Source organism: Ctenopharyngodon idella, chromosome 20 (assembly GCF_019924925.1).
Source record: "Ctenopharyngodon idella isolate HZGC_01 chromosome 20, HZGC01, whole genome shotgun sequence".
NCBI lineage: Eukaryota > Metazoa > Chordata > Actinopteri > Cypriniformes > Xenocyprididae > Ctenopharyngodon > Ctenopharyngodon idella.
In genome coordinates, this window is record NC_067239.1 from 11,729,608 (window position 1) to 11,754,080 (window position 24,473).

General features: G+C 39.2%; 1 protein-coding gene across 7 annotated transcripts; it reads left to right on the top strand.

Annotated features, from left to right (window-relative positions):
* The first annotated feature begins 329 nt into the window (after positions 1–329).
* On the top strand, positions 330–24,175 carry cep170bb (centrosomal protein 170Bb). Of its 7 annotated transcripts, none has more exons than XM_051875944.1 (20): positions 330–571; positions 2,631–2,765; positions 8,708–8,797; positions 10,591–10,669; positions 10,963–11,021; positions 12,190–12,304; positions 13,241–13,357; positions 13,458–13,955; positions 14,467–15,578; positions 15,915–16,091; positions 16,220–16,346; positions 16,463–18,160; positions 18,600–18,831; positions 18,973–19,132; positions 19,436–19,474; positions 19,948–20,079; positions 20,245–20,333; positions 20,656–20,749; positions 20,838–20,889; positions 20,985–24,175. In XM_051875944.1, exons 2-20 carry the CDS (start codon positions 2,661–2,663, stop codon positions 21,158–21,160), a joined length of 5,151 nt encoding a protein of 1,716 aa, XP_051731904.1. In that variant the 5' UTR covers positions 330–571; positions 2,631–2,660; the 3' UTR covers positions 21,161–24,175. The 7 variants fall into 7 exon arrangements, with proteins under 7 accessions (XP_051731904.1, XP_051731909.1, XP_051731905.1 ...); XM_051875945.1 differs by lacking the exon at positions 330–571 and adding an exon at positions 888–1,151 and having other exon boundaries at positions 2,613–2,765; XM_051875943.1 differs by lacking the exon at positions 330–571 and adding an exon at positions 888–1,151.
* Positions 24,176–24,473: the final 298 nt, after the last annotated feature.

The window sequence follows — 24,473 nt, forward strand, 5'->3', positions numbered from 1 at the left end:
TCGCGTGATTTATGTTTCACTCTTCAGAACTTCCGGTAAAGGAACAGTGAGATGCTCCCTGGTTTTCACAGTGCATTGTGGGACTTTTTAGAGAGCGAAGGATTTTTGCAATTGAGACAGCCTTTAAAATGTCTGACTCCCTGCTCAGTGCCCTGACTGCTGAACTAGGGAGCTGATTGAGACACACCCCCTGAGTCTAGTCCCCATGTCATTTGTCTCCATAGTAACTGATTTGGTTTCCATAGTTACTGATTATGATCACCTGTTTCCAATTTAATTTCTCATTTGGTCGTGATATGTGATCGCCTTGAAGTGGCACTGCACAGACCGATCGGAGTATGAAATCAAAGTACCACGAGAGCAAAACATATGGAGTCATACACCAATCTGTAATTCCTTAAACATCCACAGATCAGTTATCTGTTAAGAAGATATTTTGAAGAATATGGGTGACCGAACAGTCGATGGAAGTCAATGGGGTCCATCAACTGTTTGGTTACCAACATTCTTTAAAATATCTTCTGTGTTCAGCAGAAGAAAGAAATCCATACATGTTTGGAACAACTTAAGGGTGAGTAAATGATATCAGAATTTTAATTTTTGGGTGAACTATGCCTTTAAATCTGTCATTTGCTTGCATCAACCCGTGACAATGAAGTAATGATTATGAAAAATTATTTGAAAGTGTTACTTACATTTTCGAAAGTACTTCGAATGCATAATATGAATATTTCTTTAATCGCTGCCAATATGCACCGGGAGCTTTAATCACTGTTAAATTGCTCATTCATAGCAAATGCGACTTTATTTTCAACATAAAAATATATATTTTCTGTATCCAATGAAAAATCCGTGTCCTCATATTGAACCCCCACTCGGATGCGGTCTAGTTCAGTAGTGTTGCAGTGCTGTGCTGTACACATGCACCGGTGGCGGCGCTGGACGCAGATGCCATGACAGCATGATCTGTGTCTAACGGGAGAGGGTGTAGTCTACATGGAACCACAACACTGATGAGAATCCACGACCTTTAAACTGGATTTCACTGAATAACGGTGTAGCCGGGGAAGCGTCTATCGTATTAAGGAAAGCAAGAAGAAGACATTTCATTTGTTTATCTGGGAAAGATCAGCGCATCTGGAGTATAGTAGGTAAGGTCGGAGGATATTCAGCATCCTAGGCTGTAGATAAAAGAGCAGATGCGCACTAGATTTATCCGTTTCACATTGCAGAAAGGTTCATGTTTTGCTACGTGATAACGATTCTTGTACATGACAGTTTAATACGCGGTTAAATTACGCGAATAAATTCAGATCGGAGATATCTTAATTCAGCTACCATAATCAATATGGCTAAATATCTGTGAATTCGTGGATTTGGTATGAACACTATAGTGTGTGTAGTTTGTTATAACATTCATGTCTGATGTAATTGAGAAGGGGAGAGAGAGAAATTAAGGCAGCAGAAGGTCCCTCTCTTGTGATGGTGCGACGGCAGCTGATCCTCCATCACCAAACCATTGCTGCTCAGTCACTTATGATGATCGTATATGGAGCAGACGTAGGCCCGATTTAATGCAAGTGTGTGATAAAATAGCCTACACAAAATTATACTTGCATGCTGAATCCTATTGTCCACTAATAGAATGAAAATAACGAGGCTTTTGTGTATTACATGAATAATTTATACGCTTTTATCGTCTCTTTGAGACGAACAGATGAAAGATGAATTATATGTGCAGGCCTCCTGAAATATAAAATCTTCTAGTACTTTGGCACATTTTTAAAAATCTTAAAAAAAAAAAAAAAAACTTTTTATCTGCTGTTTTAGAAATCTAAATCCATTATTATTATTATTTATTATTATTATTATTATTATTATTATTATTATTATTATTATTATTATTATTATTATGAAACCTTAAATCTACCTTTTCAATAAAAATCTGAAAAATATTATTCCGACGTAACATGTCTAGACAGCGGTCTTATCTAATAACGTGTTAACTGTTAAGCATACTTTTTGAGGAGAACATGTGCACAACCCGAACTCTGTTGTTTTAAAACAAGAACGCATTATATCTATAAGTTAGGATTCATGAAGTCTTGTATAATTGTGAGGATTAAATAATGATTGTATAATTACAGTCTTAGTTAAGGTGAATTCTTGAAGGATTAAACATGCAGCAAATTGCTGTCTACCAGCTCACTCACTAGTGCTGTCTAAAATTCGGAAACTTTGTCTTACATTTACCACTGTTCTGTTATTGTCATTAACTGGTATAATGGAAGATGGAGACATGATGGTTAATTCACAGCTTAGAGACTGAATTTATTGTAATACTTTTGCTGAATTAACCTGTTCTGTCTAAGGCTCTCAGGTGGAATAGAATTTTGGTCAAGGGTGTAACCTACATCACTGGTTCTGGCTAATAATTTTGCTGCAGTGAATTTAACATTTGTGTTATAATGAACTGTAGTACAGTGGGTTTTTTTTTTTTTTTTTTCTTCTCAATGTTTTATTGAAGTACTTATGTAATATGACATATGGGTTTACTTGACTGTTTTCTCCTTCTAGTATTAAAATATTAAATAAAACCTATATTTCTTAAGAAACACAATCTTTTACAGGATGCAAAGGGGTTTCTCTGAGCAACAAAGATGAGTGTGACATCATGGTTCTTGGTCAGCAGCTCTGGTACTCGTCACCGTCTGCCACGGGAAATGATCTTTGTTGGCCGGGAGGACTGTGAGCTCATGCTGCAGGTAGGTTTTTCATGTGCCCTTCCTTCCCTTGAAGTATAAAAAGTGTGTTTTAACCACCATATTTGTGAATGCATCAGGAACTGTTGGCATAATGGCAGCTATTGTTATAGTGAAAGCTTAGTGTTAATGGCTGAACACGAGCATGTTTAAGTTTTCATACTTTAAAATCATATGAAGAATGTACTTAATAACTACATATATTTCTTCAAAATAATATGCTGAATTTTGAACGTGAAAATCTATACTATTTGCAGTTATTTATATCTACCTGTAATATCTTTTGTAAGAAATAGATTAAATGGTCTACAAAGCTAGCACTACAGCTGGAGTATTTTGTGTTATGTTGAAGTACTGTTGTTGGGAGAACAGATTTATGAACTTGTGTCAGTAATAGTCCATTGGTGTGAGCCAAAACCCAGTGCTCACTTTGAAACAATTTCCTGAAGTGGATAACAAGAGTCCATTTTTGAACAGTGTATTTATGTATTTCATAATAAAGGACTTTGCATGAAAGATTTTATTGTGTGAGCCTCAGATGTAAAGATTAGTCTTAGGTGGTTAAACTATATTCATGTAATAAAAAAATAAATAAAAAAAAAAATAAAAAAAAAAAAAGAATTCTGAATACTGCTCAGATGGCTTTGAATAGGATCCACTGTTGCATCCAAATGAGTCAATTTATCAATTTTGATCTGTTTAATGGGATCCCACAAAGTCTGGAGTATAATGTGCTGCTTAACCATTGTATCAATGCAAAAAAAATTCTTTTGTAACATGCCTTAGTAAACGCTTGACCTGTTTAGAGTTTTGTTAAACTCTAGATTGTAAACTCGCAATTGCGAGAGAAAAAAGGCAGACCTTTTGTTTTTTATTTTTATTTTTTTTATTATTATTCCTTGGCGGAAACAAGCCGCTATAACAGCTACAACATATTTGAGCTTGAGACATGTTCACTCAGACTGCAGCTATTTTGTACGGTACTGTACTGTACTGTACTGTAATGTCTTCTGAAGCCATATAATAGGTTTGTGTGAGGAGCAGACCAAAATTTAAATTGAAAACCTCTGGCTGTAGCACTTAAAGGGTTAGTTCATCCAAAAATGAAATTTCTCACCCTCATGCAGTTCAAAACCCACAAGACCTTAGTTCATCTTTGGAACACAAATTAAGATATTTTTGATGAAATCCGAGGATTTCTGAACCACACATAGGCAGCAACGTCATTGCTACTTTTGAGGTCCAGAAAGGTATTAAAGACATAGTTAAAATAGTCTACAGTGACTACAGTGGTTAAACCTTAATATTATGAAGCAACGAGAATACTGTTTGTGCACAAAAATAATGACTTTATTCAACAATTTCTTCTCTCCCCTTGTCATTCTCCTATGCTGTTTACGCAGTGAACAGCATAGGTACGTACGTACAGCGTCGGCCAATACTGAGCCGGCATTTGGACGTAAACATGGAAGCGCTGCACTGCGTTCATTGCATAGGAGACTGACAGGGGAGAGAAGAAACTGTTGAATAAAGTCGTTATTTTTGTTTTGTTTTTGCGCACAAAAAACTGAGCAGCACGATGCATACGTGTGATGCTGACGCAGGAGCTAGGCAATAATGAGTCGGCGTTCTGATGTAGAAACTTCTTTAAAACCTTTCTGGACCTCAAAAGGTGCAATGACATTGCTCCCTATGTGTGGTTCAGAAACCCTTGGAATTTCTCAAAAATATCTTAATTTGTGTTCCGAAGATGAACGAAGGTCTTACGGGTTTGGGACGACATAAGGGTGCATATTTATAGATATACAGAATTTTCAATTTTTGGGAGAACTAACTCTTTAAACTAAATATGGCATAGACATAGAGACATGAGAACCAATCACATCCCTACTGAAAAATTCAGCATAAACCAGCAGGAAATCCATGATTGTCCTATCTGAAACTAGTTTCATAACTAATTAGGTAACACTATACAATAAGGTTCATTAGTTAAACATTAGTTAATGTATTAACTAACATGAACTAACCATGAGCAATACATTTGTTGCTGCATTTACTAATCTTCGTTAACGTTAGTTAATGAAAATACAGTTGTTCATTGTTTGTTCATGTTACTTCACAGTGCATTAACTAATGTTAACAAGATTTTAATGTATTAGTAAATGTTGAAATTAACATTAACAAAGATTAAATAAATGCTGTATAAGTGGTTCATTAGTTAACTACATTAGTTAACATAATTAATGTTAACTAATGAACCTTTTTGTAGTGTTACGACTAATAATTATATAGCATTATATGATAGAGTGTTACTCCAATGCTCGCACTGGACACAAAAGATTCAATTTTGGGTGCCACGAAGGAAACGAGTCATCAATGGGTTTTTCCCCACAGTGGTACCATCCACAGGGGCATGGTATGCAGAGATAGAAGAAACGTACACTTTTAGTGTAGATGGGGAGAAACGACTTTGTAAGAACTCTAGTACTGAACCAATAGGGCAGTTAACTGGATCTAACTGTCGCTCATGACACCAAGAAGTGAAGAGTTTCCACTTCAGGGCATATAGTTTCCTTGTGGAAGGAGCTCTGGAGTGAAGAATGGTCTCTACAACCTCAGTTGAGAGACCAGATTCTATGAGTTGGGCCCCCTCAGAGGCCAAACCCACAGGTTCCACATTTCTGGGTGGGGATGATGAATCATGCCCCCCACCTGAGATAGAAGGTCCCTCCTGATCGGAATCCTCCAAGGTGAGCCATCGAGGAGAGTTACAAGGTCCGAAAACCGTATCCGACTTGGCCAGTAAGGTGCTACTAGCAGTAGGCTTATCCCTTCCCGGCAAATTTTCTCCAGAACTCCTGGGAGCAGAACAACTGGGGGAAACACGTACAGACGCGGCCTCGGCCACGTCTGTACCATGGCATCCAGTCCTAGTGGAGCTGGATATGTGAGGGAGAACCAAAGTGGACAGTGCGTCCTGAGATGCAAACAGATCCACTTGACTTGACATTTGATATTCAACAGTGCTTTGATCTGCCTGCATTGACACTATTCTTTAAGAGCTGCTGTGCAGCCAAACAATGTACCAGTTATCAATGTAAAGCTGCTTTGACACAATCTACATTGTAAAAAGCGCTATATAAATAAAGGTGACTTGACTTGACTTCCGCTTGGCCATAAATCTCCCATATGAGCTTCACCACTTCTGGGTGAAGTCTCCATTCCCCTGGCCTCAGCCCCTGTCTCGACAGGTTGTCTGCTCCTATATTCTGGGTCCCTGGAATATAGATTGCTCTCAAGGACAGCATCTTCCCCAGAGAGCACAGGAGGATCTGGTGTGCCAGTTTGCAGAGTGGGCGCGAACGGAGAACCCCCCCCTGTCGATTTACCTAAGAGACCACTGATGTGTTGTCTGTCCGGACAAGCACATGATGGCCTCTCCGGTCTGGGAGGAAAAACTTCAACGCATTGAAGATGATGACTCCTCCAAAGACCCTGAGCTGAGCGGCCTTCCATTACTGTTCCCCAGCCCGTGAGAGAAGCGTCCATCGTGAGAATGACCCGACATTGAGCTCCTAACACAGGGCCCTGGGACAGGAACCAATTTTTGTTCCATATGACCAAGGCGTGGAGACATCGCTGCGTGATCTTGATCATACGAAGTGGGTTCCCCCTCAAGGAAAACCCTTTGGTCCTGAGCCACCACTGTAAGGGTCTCATGTACAGCAGGCCAAAAGGTATCACGTTGGACGCAGCTTCCATCAGACCCAACAGTTTCTGAAACTGTTTTACCGTGCGTGACTGGCCTAGCTTCAGTTCTCCTAGGGCTGATAGAACAGCAGTGATGCAAGCGGGTGAGAGACAAGCCCGCATTGTCACTGAATCCCATACCACACCAAGAAAAGTGGTCCTCTGTAGTGGAGAAAGCACACTCTTCTTGGCACAATCTCAACCCCAGTTTTTGAATATGAGCAAGGATGACATCTCGATGCCGAACCGCCATCTCCTCTGACTGTGCTAATATCAACCAGTCGTAATTCAGAATGCGTATGCCCTGCAGCCTGAGCGGGGCCAGCGCTGCATCTACGCATTTCGTAAATGTGTGGGGTGAAAGAGCTGGGCCGAACGGAAGAACCCGAAATTGGTACGCTTTGCCCCCGAAAGCGGAACTTCCTGTGCTGTGGAAGGATGGAGACATGGAAGTATGCGTCCTTTAGATCTACTGTGACAAACCAATCCTCGGATTTGATTTGAGTCACGATTTGACATCTTGAATTTTAGCTTTCGTACTGCATGATTCAGATGACGTAGATCTAAAATGGGGCACAACCCCCCCCATCCTTTTTCGGAACCAAGAAGTACCGGCTGTAAAACCCCGACTCTGTCGGTAACCGGGACCCGTTCTATAGCCTCCTTCGCTAGCAAGGCCTTTACTTCTTGCTCCAATACCAGAGCCTGCTCAGGAAGCACTATTGTCTGTAGCACTCCTTTGTACAGAGGTGGGCGGCACCAAAACTGAATTTTGTAACCCTTTTCTATAATCTGCAGGACCCAACATGAGATGTTTGGAAGAGATTTTCTATTCTGCCAGAAAATCTACTAAGGGAACCAGCCTCTCGAGGCTGGCCTCTGGTGTAATGAGAACACATGTTTCATGTAATTTTTATCCTCCTCAGAGGATGCGAATGTGACGCAGTCCAAGTATATTTACTTCAAATCTACTTTACTTTCGCCATTGACTGATTTTGATTCATTTTTCAGGCTATACGGTAGGGGGCGCTGTCACGCATCTTCTGAAAGAGTACAGAATCCATAGTATTTGACAAATGCAATCTTCTCAGCTTTTTATTTAAAATGTTTCCTTTCCTTTCCTTTTGTGGGTTTTTTTTTTTTTTTTTTTTTTTTTTTTGTAAACTTAACCACATTTAAGTGTTGATAAAGGATTCATGAAGCTAGAATAAAATGTTTTTAAAATGGAAAGAATTAAAGTACAGTTAAAGGTATTTCAAGTATAAAAAAATAATACCTAAATAGGAACATGGTAGGATACATAAAATGCAAAAATAATATATAAAAAGTAAACTATAAGTGTGATGTTATGTTTACTTAAAGAAAACTTACATGTATACTTGCACTAAACTAGTAGTTTACTGAGAGTGTATTTCAAAGTGTAGTTTCATATACTAAAAATGTACTACTAGTATTAAAATAGTAAACTACTAGTATATTTGTTTACTTGTAGTACAGATGCAGTACAAATGAGAAACCTAGCTGTGCACTAGTTGTGTACTTAAAGTTTACTACTGTTACACTTATAGTACACTTAAACGTATACTTCAGTTGGGCCAATTTAGTCCCAAGCAGTATTAAAATGGTACACTACTAGTACATTTACTACTAGTACATTTATACTAGTATACTTACTACATAAAGTATACTTAAGTAATGTTCAAGTATATTTTTTTTTTAAGTATACTTGATAAAATGAACTTGAAGTATACTTCTTTTTCGTAAGGGCAGTGAGCAAAGCGGTAAATAGATTTGGCATTGCTGTCCATAATTGAAAGTTCAATCTTGAAATGGGATTGAGCTCTTGCAGCCAGGATTTACTAAAAAAATCTCCCTTTTGTGTTCCATGAAGGAGAGAGAACCATATTTTGAGATGTTGCAAAGTACTTGCAAGCCACACACAGGTGATTAATAAAGAGATTCATAAAGCAGAAATGTGAGACCTGATTAATGATTTTAAAGATCCAACCTATGTTTACTTTGCTAAAGGAGCACTACCATTTCTATCTAAATTAGGTGGGAGTGCTCAAACTTTTATGAGAGTATTGTAAATTTTTGGGGGCATCAATAAAATATCCAGTTTAATTTGGGTGGAGTGAAAAAATAATATAAAGAATTATCAATATGCCTAATTTAGATGCCTTTTTCCCCTTTAGTCTCGTAGTGTGGATAAACAGCATGCTGTTATCAACTATAATCCTGCCACAGATGAGCACCTCGTCAAGGATCTTGGAAGTTTAAATGGGGTAAGCTTTTAAACAAAAACCAACATTGCAATTGTGACTGAAGCTCAGAATACTGTCATAAAAACATGAGTGCAAAGACAGTACAGAGATTACTGCAGTACAGAGAGGATCAATTAACCCTTGAATCAGACCCAGTCCCAATGACAAATGTATTATATTTAGGATTGGAAACTTTCTTTAGAGGGATAGTTCACACATTTAAAAAAAATAAAAAATAAAAAATCCTGTCATCAACCTCACACTCACATATCATTTTAAAACTCTATGTATTTCTTCTGTGGAACACAAAAGTAGATTCTGTGCTAAGAGTATTGTTAATGGGGACATATGATGTAATATAAATCTCTGGTGTCCCCGGAATGTGTCTGTGAAGTTTCAGCTCAAAATACCCCCAAATAGGGGCAAATTTGGCAAGCTGTAATAAATGATCTGGAGGGTGAGCAAAAACACGCTGTTTTTGTGTGTGTCCCTTTAAATGCAAATGAGCTGCGGCTCCCCACACCCCTTCCAGAAGAGGGCGGAATCCTTTACACAAGCTTCGCATACTCCGTCAACAAAACAGGTGAATCTCACCCAGCCAAAATGTCAGAAATAACCAGTTGATTAGTGCAGCCTTACATGTTTGAACCGGTGTCGGACACAGATGGAGAGACTCAGGAAGAGGTTGCAACTTTTAGATTGCACCTGGATGTTTCTGAATGGTTAGTGAATACATTTATGTAGTTGTTGTGGAGTTACGTTGATTCAACTCATCGACTAGCATGTACCGTCATGTTAATCTATAAATTGATGTATAGGTTAGGGCACTATACAGTGCATAATAAAAGTGCGTTTATGAATTACACAGACAGTGAGCGTTTTGGGATAAAACTAACGACATAGCTCTAAGTTAGTCTCTGAATACAGTCAGAGACTATGGTAACTTTAACCACATTAGCCGTACAGCATTCTATAAAACTCATTAAGAAAGGAAATTTGCAAACATTCACAAAATATGAAGTGCCATACTTAGATATACTTAGATAAGAAGTTAGAGCACAATGCGTTGGTATTGAAGGATATTGCGCAAATATATAAAATTTTACCGACATTCTCCGCCACATTTCCTTCAAAAATGAAATTCAACCACGGTGTCCTCAGTGGCTCGGATGCCGGGAGTCTATGGAGACTCATATGTTCGTTGGTACATCCTGTTTTTTTGGCGCAGACATTGTAATCCTCTAGCTAGCGGATACAGCGAGTAAACAGAAATGGTGGACTCTGTGCTTCTCACTCAGGGTTGTATCTATGCCAAAAGGGCAGATCACCAGTCATGGGTGGGGTTTCCCTACTCTTACGTAGGAGTAGGGGGAAATATAAAACAGAGCATTCTGAGAGATTGAAAAAGATAAATGGGGATTATAAAAAAGTATTGGGTGAATTTTTACCATTATAGGCTGGTTGTTTACACACACTGTGGACACACGTCTGTGTTCAAACACCTTATAAAAGTGAATTTTGCATAATATGTCCCCTTTAAATCTTGACTAATTTCTTTTGATGTTCCTCATTTCCTCATTTATCGTCTTGGATAAAAAGCATCTGCTAAATGAATTAATGTAAATATAATTTTTTTTTTTTTTTTTTTTTTTTTTTTTTTTTTTTTTTTTTTCCCCTTTCAGATTGTAGTTAAAGCACATTTATATATATTTTCTGAGGCAAAAGCATTTTCCCGTACAATCTTCCTTAATTTACTTTGGAATTTCTATATGTCAGGCACATATACATCACTTGATATTCTTCTCCTGTTTCAGACCTTTGTGAATGACTTGAGAATTCCAGACCAAACATACATAACCCTCAAGCTGTCGGACATTGTTCGTTTTGGATATGATATCCTTTTTCCTGATTAGCTTTTCATATGCATGCCAAAGCATGAAACCTTAAATTTGGTTGAGGCAGTTTGTTGTACAACATTTTGATGAGACTGTTACCATGATTTGAATGAGACACAGCCTTGTTGGGCACTGGTTTATTATTGTGGTATCATCAAATTTCAGATTAACCCACCATAAACTTCTCATAAAAAAGACAGATCAGCTACCTGCTTCCTGTCTGCTTAAGTGTTTGTCTTTAAGATTTGTATACATCTAAGTTGTAATGTACTGACTTAACATTAAGAGCACATTCACATGTGTATATTCTTGAAAAGAGTCAACATAAAGTCCCTGAAGAGGCCCTCAAGGTATGGTTCTATCTGTTTGTGTATGTGTCTATTTTATGTTCTATCTGTAGCAGGGGTGCCCAACCCTGTTCCTGGAGATCTGCCTACCTGCAAAGTTTAGTTCCAACCCTGATAAAACACACCTGAATCAGCTAATTAAGATCTCCAGGAGCACTTGATAATTACAGACAGGTGTGTTGAGCAGGGCTGGAGCTAAACTCTGCAGGAAGGCAGATCCAAAGCCACTGGAAGGCAAGCCTGCAACCTTTAGCCAAAAAAGTGTAACGGCTAATGCTAACGCTCCGCCTCTGGCGATACACAGGGAAGGAGACCAGAGGCTGTTTTTTTTTTTTTTTTTTTTTTTTTTTTTTAAATAGATGTCAATGGATGAGAGGCTTCACTATGCTGATTAAACAGCTTTTGTGGGGATATAGCTAATCATTTAATTAATCGACAGCCTGTTTGCTAATCTTCAGCATGTTTTACACCAAACAATACTTTCGTTGGGAACTATATGTAGATTTTAGCTTGATAAAAATGTATTTTTTTAAGAGAAGGCAGACTAGGGAATGTTGCGACTGATATCACTGCCATTACGATAGGCTGAGAGGTGCACGTGATTAAGTTAGCCGTTACGCTTTCTCCAATGGTAAGAGATACAGACCCTCTCATCTCCCTATAATATACAATCTCTGGTAGATCTCCAGGAACAGGGTTGGGCACCCCTGATCTATATAAAGGCAGGAACACACCAAGCCGACGGTCGGCCGTCGGGTAGTTTTTGTTCGTCGGCCGACTAAGTTTTCTCAATGTGTTCTGCACCGTCGGCTAAAGTTGGTCCTCGTCGGCTTTTTTTGGCCAATTCGACATGTTGAATCGGCGTCGGAGCTCGTCGGGCCATCTAATCATTCTGATTGGCTGTTCAGCTACTGCCACCTGCTGGTACGGAAAGGCATTTCATCTTACGCAGGCCCAGAACGGACGTGCTACTTGGCCGTCGGCTGTCGAGCGTTGGTTTGGTGTGTCAGGCCAACTTTGGACACAGACGCTGCCGACGTGAGCCAACCCCACAGTCTGCTTTCGTCGCCACTAGTTCGTCGGTGTCGGCTTGGTGTGTTCCTGCCTTAAAAACTAACTATGTATGTTTTATCCATTTAATATTTTGGTGGACTGCCCCCTGCTGTGTCAGCATGAGAAGTACACCAGTCAGCTGCAGATGGGCATAAAATCTGCAGAGGGCAAGCAACAGAACCTGCAGGAAGAAAGGTCCAAATTAGAGCGTTCTGAACGCAAGAGTCTCACAGGTGAGAGTGATAAAGAATGACCAAAGTCAGGAGGAAAAAGAAATTGAGAGAGTGATAAAAAGAATAAAACAAAATGCTTTGTAATATGGAGTACAGAGGATATCTAACAATAAGATTCTGTCTCTTATCTACAGTATTTGTTAATCTCTGTTTATCTGTAACACTGCAGTACAGTGGCCTGGTTTGTTAGTAAACCCCTCCTAGTTGAGCTTTTGGTCAGGTGACGGATACTAAAGATAATCCTTAAAGATATTTTCCTATATATGTCATATCTATTATTACAAATAATATTATCAGTTTTAATTTTACAGAAGCTAAAATTGGGAGATCAACATGGGGGTTGTTTGAGTTTTTAGATAAAATATTGAAATAATAGTAGTAGTAATAATAATAGAAACTGTAGAAATAATAACTAATAATATTTGTTAGGGTTAGGATACATTATAGTGCATAGATTATGCAAAGAGTAATACTAATGGGCAACATTTAATATGATGTATTTAATTTCTAGATAAGCTTACACATGGTTATTGTTTGTTCTATTGTAATTATGTTAACATGCATTGTGTGTAAATATAGAAACTTTAATATAAAAGTCTACTTAATGTCCAGTATACTGGACATCAGATTTCCAAAAGAAAACTTGTTTCAGGTTATATTATATACTGATTGGTCATATGGTAAACACATTTTCTAAAGTCAAAATATAATACAGATTGTTCCAGTATGCTAGATGTTTGGTATAAGGATGATAGTCTATATATTTAGTTTTATAGTAAACTGATATAAGAGCTGCTCCAACTTTCTGACAGTGATGAAGTGTTTAAGAATTGCTTGTTGAATAAATTGTGCTTAGTATGGTAAGCAACTCATCATCTGTCTTTATCTCTCATACCCTCTCTTTCTCTTTCTGTGTTTACATGTGTTCCACTTCAGAGTCCCCTGTACCCCGGCCAACACCATTGTATGGCCAGCCATCATGGTGGGGTGAGGAGGACTCCGGGAGCAAGGGAGGACACAATGAAGTACGAAGGTCAGGTGACAATCATTCAGGTAAGCACTTGTCCTCCCTTACGGCCACTTTCATGTGTTTTTGATAAGGACATTTGTCTTATTACCATATTTACAGTTTGGTGTGGGTGTCTGTCGACAGAGATCACAAAGGAGGCCCCGACAGCTGAGGATGAATTTAACGTCTCTGTTCAAGAGATCCGTGACAGCCAGGCCAAGTCAACCTATCTATACCACCGAGAGCCCAGCTATTTTGAAATTCCAACAAAGGAGTTCCATATGCATCCCAAGTCCCCAGAGACGGATTTGATCGACATCCCAACCAAAGACACCAACGTTCCTCTGATTTCTACACCTCCAGTTGTCCAAAGTCATGCTTCTTTTACTATCGAGTTTGATGACTGCATGCCAGGCAAGATTAAAATCAAGGATCATGTGACCAAGTTCTCCTCTCGTCAGCGTAGCAAGCAGCAGCCAAGTAATTCTTTAGTAGCCACACCCACAGAGGTTCTGTCAGCTGAGAGCAAGGTGGCTGATTGGCTTGTGCAGAGTGATGTTAGCATGATGTGCAGGCGGTCACCCTGTGAGGATGTGTACAGCACTAAGAGTGACTTAGCAATGCATATTCGGACACTCAAAGGTAAGAGACATCTTACACTACCTTAAAACACACACTGATACCAAATGTTCTATGTATAATATTCTAAAAAAAAAAATATATATATATATATATGTATATGTGTGTGTGTACACGCACACGCACACGTACACGCACACGCACACGTACACGCACACGCACACGTACACGCACACGCGTACGTACACACACGTACACACACACACACACACGTACACACACACACACACACGTACACACGTCCTATGTGAATACCTAGTTACTCATTCTGTGGCTGTGCTGCCTGCTCTTAGTAGGTCTAGGCGAGGCAAACTGGCTGTAGTCTTTGCAAAAACATGAAGATTCTGCTTCAAGCTTCGATTGTCTCAATTTTAGCAAAAAATTATTATAGAATTGACATATAGGCTACGAGGAATGATTAATTGCATGAATTTTTATTATTTTCTTTGTAATTAGTTGCACTGCATTTATGCATTGGCAGCCATAATATACACTAAATTTGTAATCTTAATAGGACACCATCATGAAGATGGAACACAGAGTGATTCAGAAGACCCTGTAATGAAAGGAAAACGCAGCAAGTCACATCATTCCGTGCAATCCCAATCATCAGTACAGTCACACCAGTCAGCTCAATCAAAGACATCCGAACCATCAGAATCAGTTCTGTCCCAGCAGTCAATACCAAAAACTCATCATCCTCAGTCAGTCTCGCCACACAAACACCATCAAAGCGATCTTGATGAAAGTGAGGCTCATCCTGTACAAGAAGCCTCCTCTCCTCCCCAGACAGAGGTTAAGCCAATTCACACTGAGCCTCACACCCAGCAGGCCTTCATTATTGAGTTCTTTGATGATAATCCAAGAAAGAAGCGGTCACAGTCCTTTACCCACAACTCTGCACATGCTGATTCCTACTCTGCATTGAAGGCCAAACTAGAGAGACGCAAAGGTCTGGCTCATGGGGAAAGGCCAGCCTCTGTGCATGGCCATGTTCCTCCAACACAGCAAATCACTGTTCCATTGAAAGGTTCAAGCCATGGAGGTTCACAGCGGTCAAGCTCACTGAAGAGAGAGAAGACAGAAGACAATGGGACCAGCACATCTTTATTAGGGACCTCGTCTCGCTCTTCACCAGCTATCTCCATTAAGCCTTTTGGGAGTGTGGGCAAGAAGTCCAATCTTGCTCAGGAATTTACTGCAGAGTTCTTGAAGGATACAGGAAAGACTTCCCCACCTCCCATGTCTGCCCCACCTGTGATGATGTCCCCATCACACACTCTTTTACCCTCCCCAGCAGAACCCTCTGGACCCTCATCTGTGTCGTATCCGTCTTCTCCTTCTCAGCTACCTGCATTATCCCAGTCTTTTCTTCCAGTATCCTCCCCTGTCTCTGTCCCTTCTCAAGCCCCTGGAAGGGGTCCAGTTTCTAGTGCCTCCCCAATCTGCTCAGCTGGGTCATCTGTGCCCCAGTTTTCACCACGATTATTTAGTGGTGTTGAAACCAAGGGCTCAAGGGCGACCCGAACTGAGGAGGAGGACAGTCTGAGTGATGCTGGTACCTACACAATTGAGACAGAGTCACAAGATAAGGAAGTGGAGGAAGCTAGAAGTATGATTGACCAGGTGACAAAGTTTTTTCTTTTTCTTGGGAGATACTATAGACACTATAGATATAGTATCTATGTAGATACTGTATTACAATTGGTGTTAAATTCTCCTATCACATTGTAATATACAGATACTATAAATATGTGATTGGCAAGTTAAATGGTAAGAGTAGAAAACTGTGGCTCTGTGGCACTTTCAAAGCATTGTACTGAGTACAATGTTTGAGTAAATTTCTGTTTAAACTGCTGGTGTGAATTTGTGATGCACTACCTGTTGACCAATGTGGTCACAACAATGGAAGACAGTAGTTTTTTAGAAACATGGTAAATCATATTTGTTCACATTTCACAGGTGTTTGGTGTTTTAGATGCACCAGAATACAGTGGTCAGACTGTTGGAGTTTATAGGCCTGTGATTGATGATGGTAAAGATGAGCAACTATTCTTTAGTCATAGCCACAGTATGGCAGCTGATGTAATGTCGACATCATCACAGGGCCATGGTGGAGACCAAGTCATCTCACTGCAGGTATTGTAATTATGTACTGCTCTGACAACAGTGCTGTCCTTCATTACTGAAATGTCGCCCTAACTGTGTCAGTGAATAGTGAACAATTAATGCAATTATGATGTCAGTTGTTGCCCTTTGTGGTTTAGGCACATCCAGGTGTAGGAGGGCCTAAATGGGTCTCACGCTGGGCCAGCCTAGCAGACACTTATAGTGATCCTGGGGCTACACAAGGATCTATGGGAATTCCACCCCAAAGTGGGCCTGCAGACAGAGGTATTTTCATTGAAAATCACAAGTGGTGTTTGAACAAATAGGGATTTCAATACAAATTGTGATGTCATTATGAATAGGCCAGCAAAATAACAATTTTCACTCTTTTGATTTTGAAGATGATAGAGTGACATTAATGATTAGTCAAAGCTCAGATATCTCAGAATCAGAGGGCAGTCAAGGTTCCAGGACCAGACGGCTACTTCCTCAGGTTCCACCAGGAGAAAAACTGGAGAACACGACCCCTAGTATCTTGATCCGGCATGAAACAAACGTGGACCATGAACCACCAGAGAAAGGTTCTAGAGAACCACAGCAGAAGGACTGCACTCAGAGGCTTCGTGTCCAAGATGACGTGGACCCAGACAGTTTGAGTGACACCAGCCGTTCAGATGACAGCTCTATCCTTGATAGGAGTGGAAGGAGCCAAGGAAAGAGAGAAACTTCAACACCCTCACCTTCTGAAAATGTAAACCATTCTAGAGGGTTAAGAGAGATGCCACCACCCACTCCCAAACCCACCTCATTTTATATTGGTTCTGAAGATGGTTCATGCAAGTCAGATGCGTCCAAAAGTCCAATTCTTTCACAGCCAGAGAGAGACTACTCTCCTAAGATGCCTCCAACCACTGTCTTGATACGACATTTGAGTGGCCATGAGTCTAGGCGTCCAGTGAAGCCCAACTCATCGGCCCCGAACCTTCAGGCGGATAACAGGGATGTAGTGCCCACCAAAGAGACCTCAACCTCATTTGTTCGGCAGGAGAGTTTTACCAAAGATAGGCCAAGTGACAACATTCAAGTCAAGAAATTACCACATATCTCTAGTCATCCTGCTTTGAGAAGCTTGGATACAGAGGAAACTGTCCAAAGTACATTTCCCTTTCCTAAGGAAGCAGAGAAATCTTTGGCATCACCAGAAGAGAAGGTACCTGGATCTAGTCAACGTTTAAAAACGGGAAGCTCCCCTGCACAAGAGGACTCCCTGTCTGGTGATTCAGATGTTGATACCGCCAGTACTGTAAGCATGGTCAGCAGTAAAAATGCTCCTGTCAGTGCACTTAAGAAGCGCACATCTGCAAGTGACCTGCGTAAGGAGAAATTATCTTCCGGTTTACCTGCACAAGACAAAGCACGGCAACCTACAGCCCGTGAACGGCTATCAGAAAAACGCAGAAATCATGCCTCAGCAGATAATACCAGTAAAGCTGAAATGAGTCGTCGGCTCCAACTTCGTCGCAGTGCTGGTAACCGTGGTTCTTTAGACCTTTCAGATAATCAGCATGGTCAACAGCTGTGGCTGGAAGCTGCTGCTTCTGACCATGAGTCAAGTTCACGGGCCAACAACCGCAAAAAACTCACTGCACCCCTGCAGAAGGAGGAACCCAATAAGGTGACCAAAGGAAGCCATCAGATACTGACCCGATCCAATAGCCTTTCAGCCCCAAGACCAACCCGTGCCTCCATGCTCCGCCGAGCTCGACTAGGTGAGGCCTCAGACAATGAGGGTGCAGAGACGGACCATGCATCTCAAAGCTCCGACCACAGTAAGACTCCTGCTGAAAGCAAGAAACTCTCAAGGCTGGACATTCTTGCCATGCCTCGGAAACGCACTAGATCCTTCACTGTTCCAAGTGACAATGAGTCCACCTCAAGCAAGCATGGCATTTCCAACCGTCCTACAGAGGCGAGTAGCAGTGTGAGGAAAGGGGCTTCAAGTGAGGTGAGGCAGGCAACCAGCAAAGGGACTGCATCAGTAGGGAAATATTCCTCCACTCGTACCCGCTCTAACCAAGTTAAACACAGTAGCACAGCTGGTGAGTATCTGTCAACTTAATACTCTTACCCCCGGTTTCACAGACAAGGCTTAAGCTAGTCCTAGACTAAAATGCATGTTTGAGCTGTTTTAACTGAAAGCAACTTGTACTGACATATCTAAAATATGTCAGTGCCATTGTTTTGTCTCAAGATGCACACCAGTAATGTTTTTGTCTAGTGTGTTTTATAAAAGCTACTTAAATATCCTGATTGAACTAAGGCCTAATTCTGGCTTAGGCTAAGCACTGTCTGTGAAACTGGGCCTTAGATCTCTAACTACAGTTCTAGACGACCACTGGAGTGGCATACATTTTTCATTATTACTGACAATTGAAACTTTAAAGTTTCAAATCACAAACATGATACTTGAATTAGAAATGTTCATTTCCCTATTTTTTTTTTTTTTATTTATTTATTTATTTATTTTTTAAACTTGAGGTTCCCACCGTAGACAAAAGGATTCAGACTATTCCTCTACCTCAGAGGAGGAGTTTGAGACCAATTCCAACTCTAAGCAAAAACGCTCCCATGCCTCAGCTTCAACTCAGACACAGACACCACAGAAGACTGTTCAGATGAGGCTAAAATGTGGCTCTTTGGAAACGGAAGAGGACGAAACTCAGAATGAACACTTCCAGAATTGGTCTACTCATAGTGCAGAGATTGCCAGGTTATTTGAATTTTATTTTTTTTTATTTTATTTTTTTGGTGGTGGTGTTTTATGCTAATGCATTAGGTACTGTGTGCATACATATTTATGATTGATGAATTTTTTTTATTTTTATTTTCAATTTATACTTATTTCCTTTAGGCTGAGTCAAGACCTGGCCAAAGATCTTGCCATTCTTGCACGTGAAATCCATGATGTAGCAGGGGATGGTGACTCCCAGGCATCCTCAGGCATAGGAGCTACCACTTCCCCAAGCTCCATGCCAAATACCCCTGCATCTACTATCTCGACCAGAGAGGAGGTAGGCCAAACTTTAGTTTGTTTGCTTGGTTAAATGACATCCCATCATTGGCCCATTCCAGTACCTTTTCAGTATGAAGCAGAACATGCTTGCATTCTCCTCATTAGCAAAGCGAGGAGAAAAAAATTGTAGATAAATGCTAAAGTCAAAGGTAACCAAGCATGTTTGGTTTAGAGTCTTGGTGAAGTACACCTCATGATAATTATATTGTGTCCCAAAAAGGGTTAAGACTAAGGTAAAAGTTTTTTTTTTTTTGTAATCTTGCAATCTTGCGTTTTGTTGTATATTTTCTCTTTTGTGCAGAGACCATTTGCATCATTACAGAGGTTCCTGTTACCTCAGGTGCTGAGTTCATCACTCATTATCACCAAGTGTTGTCAAATTAAAATACTTTCTCTGTGAGCCAATATCAATGTACTAACCGCTGTCTGATGTCCAGCTTTGGAACCTGTTGTTGAAACTGCTGCCTTACTGAATTATTTGCATGAGGGAATTCCCTAATGCATGGAACCTCACTTCCAAACTCACTCCTAAGGCTGTATGTTCACAAAACAGCTTATGTTCATATTGAGGAGACTGTCCTGCTATATCATGGAGGAATTAGAATCAAATTTGCTATTGCAACTGTGAACATAGAACCCTTTGCTGGGGTAACTGAATTAGCATGATCATATAAATATCTTCCCAGAGTTTTATCTCTGAAGCTTCCATTGTAATCTGAGCTCAGAGATGTTTGTCTGTTAACATCAAATTTAACCTGCAATTCATGTCCACATGTTCTTACTGGTGCTTTCCCATCCCTGATTAATCTACAGCTGGTACAGCATATACCCGAGGCAAGTCTGAACTATCAAAAGGTTCCTCCAGGCTCAACTAGTCCAATAGACCAGGACTCAAATATGAACGACCATGACAGTTCCAGACGGCGTCCCTGGAACCGTGAAGAGGTCAAATTTGGTCAAATCCTTTGCTCATTACACTAATAAACTGATCCATTAGTCATTTGCTCAGGGTGTTACAACCTGCATAGCCAATGGCAGTGTCTCTCAGATACGGTATAGATAAATTACAATTACATAATTTTTAATTTTAACCTTTGACTTTAATCACAGGTAATTCTGGACAATCTCATGTTGAACCCAGTCTCCCAGCTCTCCCAGGCTATCAGAGAGAACACGGAGCAACTAGCAGAGAAAATGAAGTATGAAGTAAAATATTTCCTATATAAAAGTCAATAGGCTGTAGGTACATCATAACCATAAACCACTTGCTAGCTGGAGATTCTCATCATAGAGAATATGTGAAATATGTGTAGTCCAGGATGTCGTCAATTTTTGGTCCATTTTCACCAAAACAAAGAGACTATCTGCTAAAGATTGATTACAAAATGATTACACTAGCATATACAGTAGATAGCTTCAATGCTAATAGACCTGAAAAGCACAAAATGCATTTTGATGTTCTTTAAAACAAAGAGTCCAGGTGTTTTGTCTGTATAGTCCCACAAATATTGTTTCTTTTAGAGTTTTGTTTCATAACAAGACTGAAGTCTGGGAGGAAATAGAAGCAAAAATCAACGCTGAAAACGAGGTTCCCATCCTTAAGACATCTAATAAGGTAAATTCTGTCCTGATTAAAGGCAATTTCCAAGACCAGACTTTCATTTCAGAGATTTTGTAATCTATTTTCCTTGCATTGCAAGCAGGAAATCTCATCTATTCTCCAAGAACTGCGACGAGTCCAGAGACAACTTGAGGGTGAGTTTATTAGCCTTAGCCTTTAACTTTGACCTTGTTACACATTCTGGTGTTTTCTCTATATCCATTTGTGTTTTGTCTTTGCCATACCTTAGTGATCAACACTATTGTTGAGCCTGGAGGAATCCTAAAGTTGCCCCCTATGGCAGCTTCTTCCAGGGGAAAGACCAAATCTGCTTCCAAGGAGTTTACTGGCCCCACTTCCTCTAATACCAATGCAAGTGCAAAGCGAGGTCCCAGAGGGCCTGAGGGAGGGCGATATGTAGTATAAGCATAGTAAACATCTGCACATCTCTTTGGAGACTGCCATATTCATGGCGTATTTGTAAAGTATTGTGAGACTATCTGTGGTGCAAATATGCGTCATATGCTTTCTCTAAGACTGCAGACACACTTCACAAGTTAAAGTAGGTTGTAAACATTCTTTTCAACAATTGTAATCAGTGGCTTGCTTGAACGATTGTCCGTATGCCATGTTGTCATTCATGATTGAGTGAATGCGTGGGTATTGTGTTGCCGTCTGTTTCCATGTTCACTGTCAATCATGAAATGCACTTGGCTGCTACAAATCTACAGCATGGAAAAAAAGGGTGAATACACAATACCTAGTACTTGCCTTCAACAAAGGCATAGCCATTAGCTTGCTTTGGAAAAAAAAAAAAAAAAAAAAAAAAATTCAGTTTTAAAATATAATGCTATCAAAGTTATTAATTGAATATTGCTGCTTCTGAGAATATGGCTACTGTTGATTTCCCAGATATAGCAAGTTAAAATAATGTTAATAGTTATCAAAAAATATCAAACTCTAGCATAAATGTTTAAGTACGGTGACTGGGAGGGAAAATGTTCGGTTCACTTTTGTAGTAGCCACGAGATCCTTTTCTCGTGGCCACGAGCGCCTTTTTAAAAAAAAAAAAAAAAAAAAAAAAAAAACACAGCAACAATTTAAAAGTAACCCAATTCCACAGGAAAACCGCAGACTTGGTAACATTGCGGTTATTGGCCCAAATTTCATTATTCAAGTTCAATTTCAATTAATTTGGTTATATACATGGATATATAGGCCAGTACATGTTAATAAAAACTTTCTCAGCTAATGTTCAGTCGTTCAATCAACTCGTGTTCATATGTAGCGGCCTCAATATGCTATGGCGTTCCCACAAATCAGTATCTCACGGCCAGGAAAAAACTAAGTGAACCAAACAAGTGTCCTCCTGGTCACCGTAGTTTTGCAAATACACCACATATGTCTGGAGTGTTAAGGGTGTTTAAGTTTATGCGTGTAAGCGACTGCTAGATTTATAATAGTATCGTGTGATGCTGTGAACTGTTGTTGCTGTGTTACAGGTGTAAACTTGAGAAACGGGTTACCTTCACCCTGCCCCACTATATTATATGCTTTTATGATTGTATGCAACATGTGATTGTTTTTAATTTGGGATGACAAAGAGCTATCATTAGTGAGAACAGCTGGATGTATCAGGCTATCACTCCCATGTTTACATTAGCCGTGTATTTACATTAGCCGTGTCTCATATTCTATGTATTTGTGATTTTTGAATGTTTTAAAAGCATCAAAATGATGTTTAAATATCCTGAATGAGATCCACAACAATAATGTCACAGTAATATTCAATTTAGGAAATTGTAAGGTGAATTCAGGTTGATTGGGACACTTTTTGCCATTGAAATGAATCAATGGCAAAATCACCCTGAATTCACCCTACATTTTAGTAAGGTAAGATGCTCAGCCAGGTTCTCCAGGAAAAGTACTTGACCATTCTAACCATTGGGTTAGAGTTAAAATGAGACCTTTGGGGTAAGATGCCCACCTGAATTCACCTAGAGTGGGATGTTGTTACTAGTATGTATGTATGTATGTATGTATGTATGTATGTATTTATTTATTTATTTACTTAATACTTACTGAATAGCAACCCCATAAATTACAATAATTCCAATTAGATGTACATGTCAGATGTTTTTCAATAAAACCCATAGCCTTATTGAGTGAAATTATTACATTTGAGTTCAGTGTTACTATTATGACATATCTTCAATTAAAATATGGCCAATTAAATATGTAAATATTCATATGCCTGTATATAAATCATGGAATAAATTTACCAGTTTTAGATTAATCTCTTTTAACTGGGATTCTGTTATAAGTTATTATATATTAAGTGTCATAAGTTGTTCAGTTGTTCAACAAAATAATGCACAATTTTAAACAGAATAGTTGATTTTGTATTTTACAATAATGACACTTAAAATGACACCAATAATAAGGTTGATATCATTTATACATTAATAGTTTCCCCAGGTAGGGGCCATCTTACCCTAATAAGGCCTCTTCGAATAATTTTACATGTGCTATAACAACTAAATTAGCAAATGTTTCTATTTATTTCATTTAAGACATTGGCTGATGCATTATCATACTGCACGTTAAACTTATATCTAAATGTTACAATTTAAAAGTTAATGCACATTGTTCTTAAGGGGAGGGGGCATCTTCCCCCAACTCTTCTAGTTTGAGACAACAAAGTTCTGATGACAACAACGTGAATGTGCAGTGAACCATACAACTACTGTACATACAGTACAAAACATCTGTCTACCAGCATCCCATCAACACATTGCATTATATAGTAAATAATGCCATGTTAGTACTGAGTTGTATTTGCTTTGTCTGTAATTGTGATCTTCCGTTAGAGCATTTCTAATTTTTTTTTTTACCATTCGACGTTTAAAAAGGCTCTATAAGTCAGTCTTGAAAAAATGTTTCTGCACTAAGAAATGATTGTATACAGTAGATTTGTTTAATGTTTTAACAGCTCACCATCGTTTGCTTTAGTTTCTTTTTTTACCTGAGTGTTATGAATGGTTTGATGTATGCAAATGAAATAATTCTTTTGGAATTATTGCATGTGTGCCATATGTAATCTGGCTTTGCCACTGATGCTAGTAGAACTTCCAAACTCGTAACTAACAGCAACAGCAATTATCTTGTGACGACACAGGTTCGACATCCATGTTTCATTTCATATGACTCATACATCTACATTATTTAAATCAACTTGAATCAAAACATCCTGGGATGAGCTCAAATCCAGCTTTTGCTAACATTTTATTTGCTTCTCCACCTTTGCTTTTATTATAAACATTGTAATGTTATGTAAATTCACTTTAAGTTTTAACAGATGTCACTGATATCATTGTATGAACCATCCAAAGTGTATTACAATTTTCATCTAATTTGTAATAAATTTATTTAAGCCATTAACATCCGTTTTGCTTTTAATGGAAACAAACTACTTTATAACTACGCAAAATAAATCGAAAAAAGTAGAAAAAACTTTAGTGGAGAGAATCTATTTGATATGAAAATGTGTTGTTCATGATACCTCTTTGCAATTTTGAGTATTTGTGTATTTTGAGAGGCTTCCATAAACATATCCAGATCCAGGAAAATAATATATTGTTGGACGTATGTGGGAGTCACCACCTTTCTTATTAACACTTTTTAATACAAGTCTATTATTTGATCTTAGAGTGTGTGTAAGCTAAAATCCATGCCAACG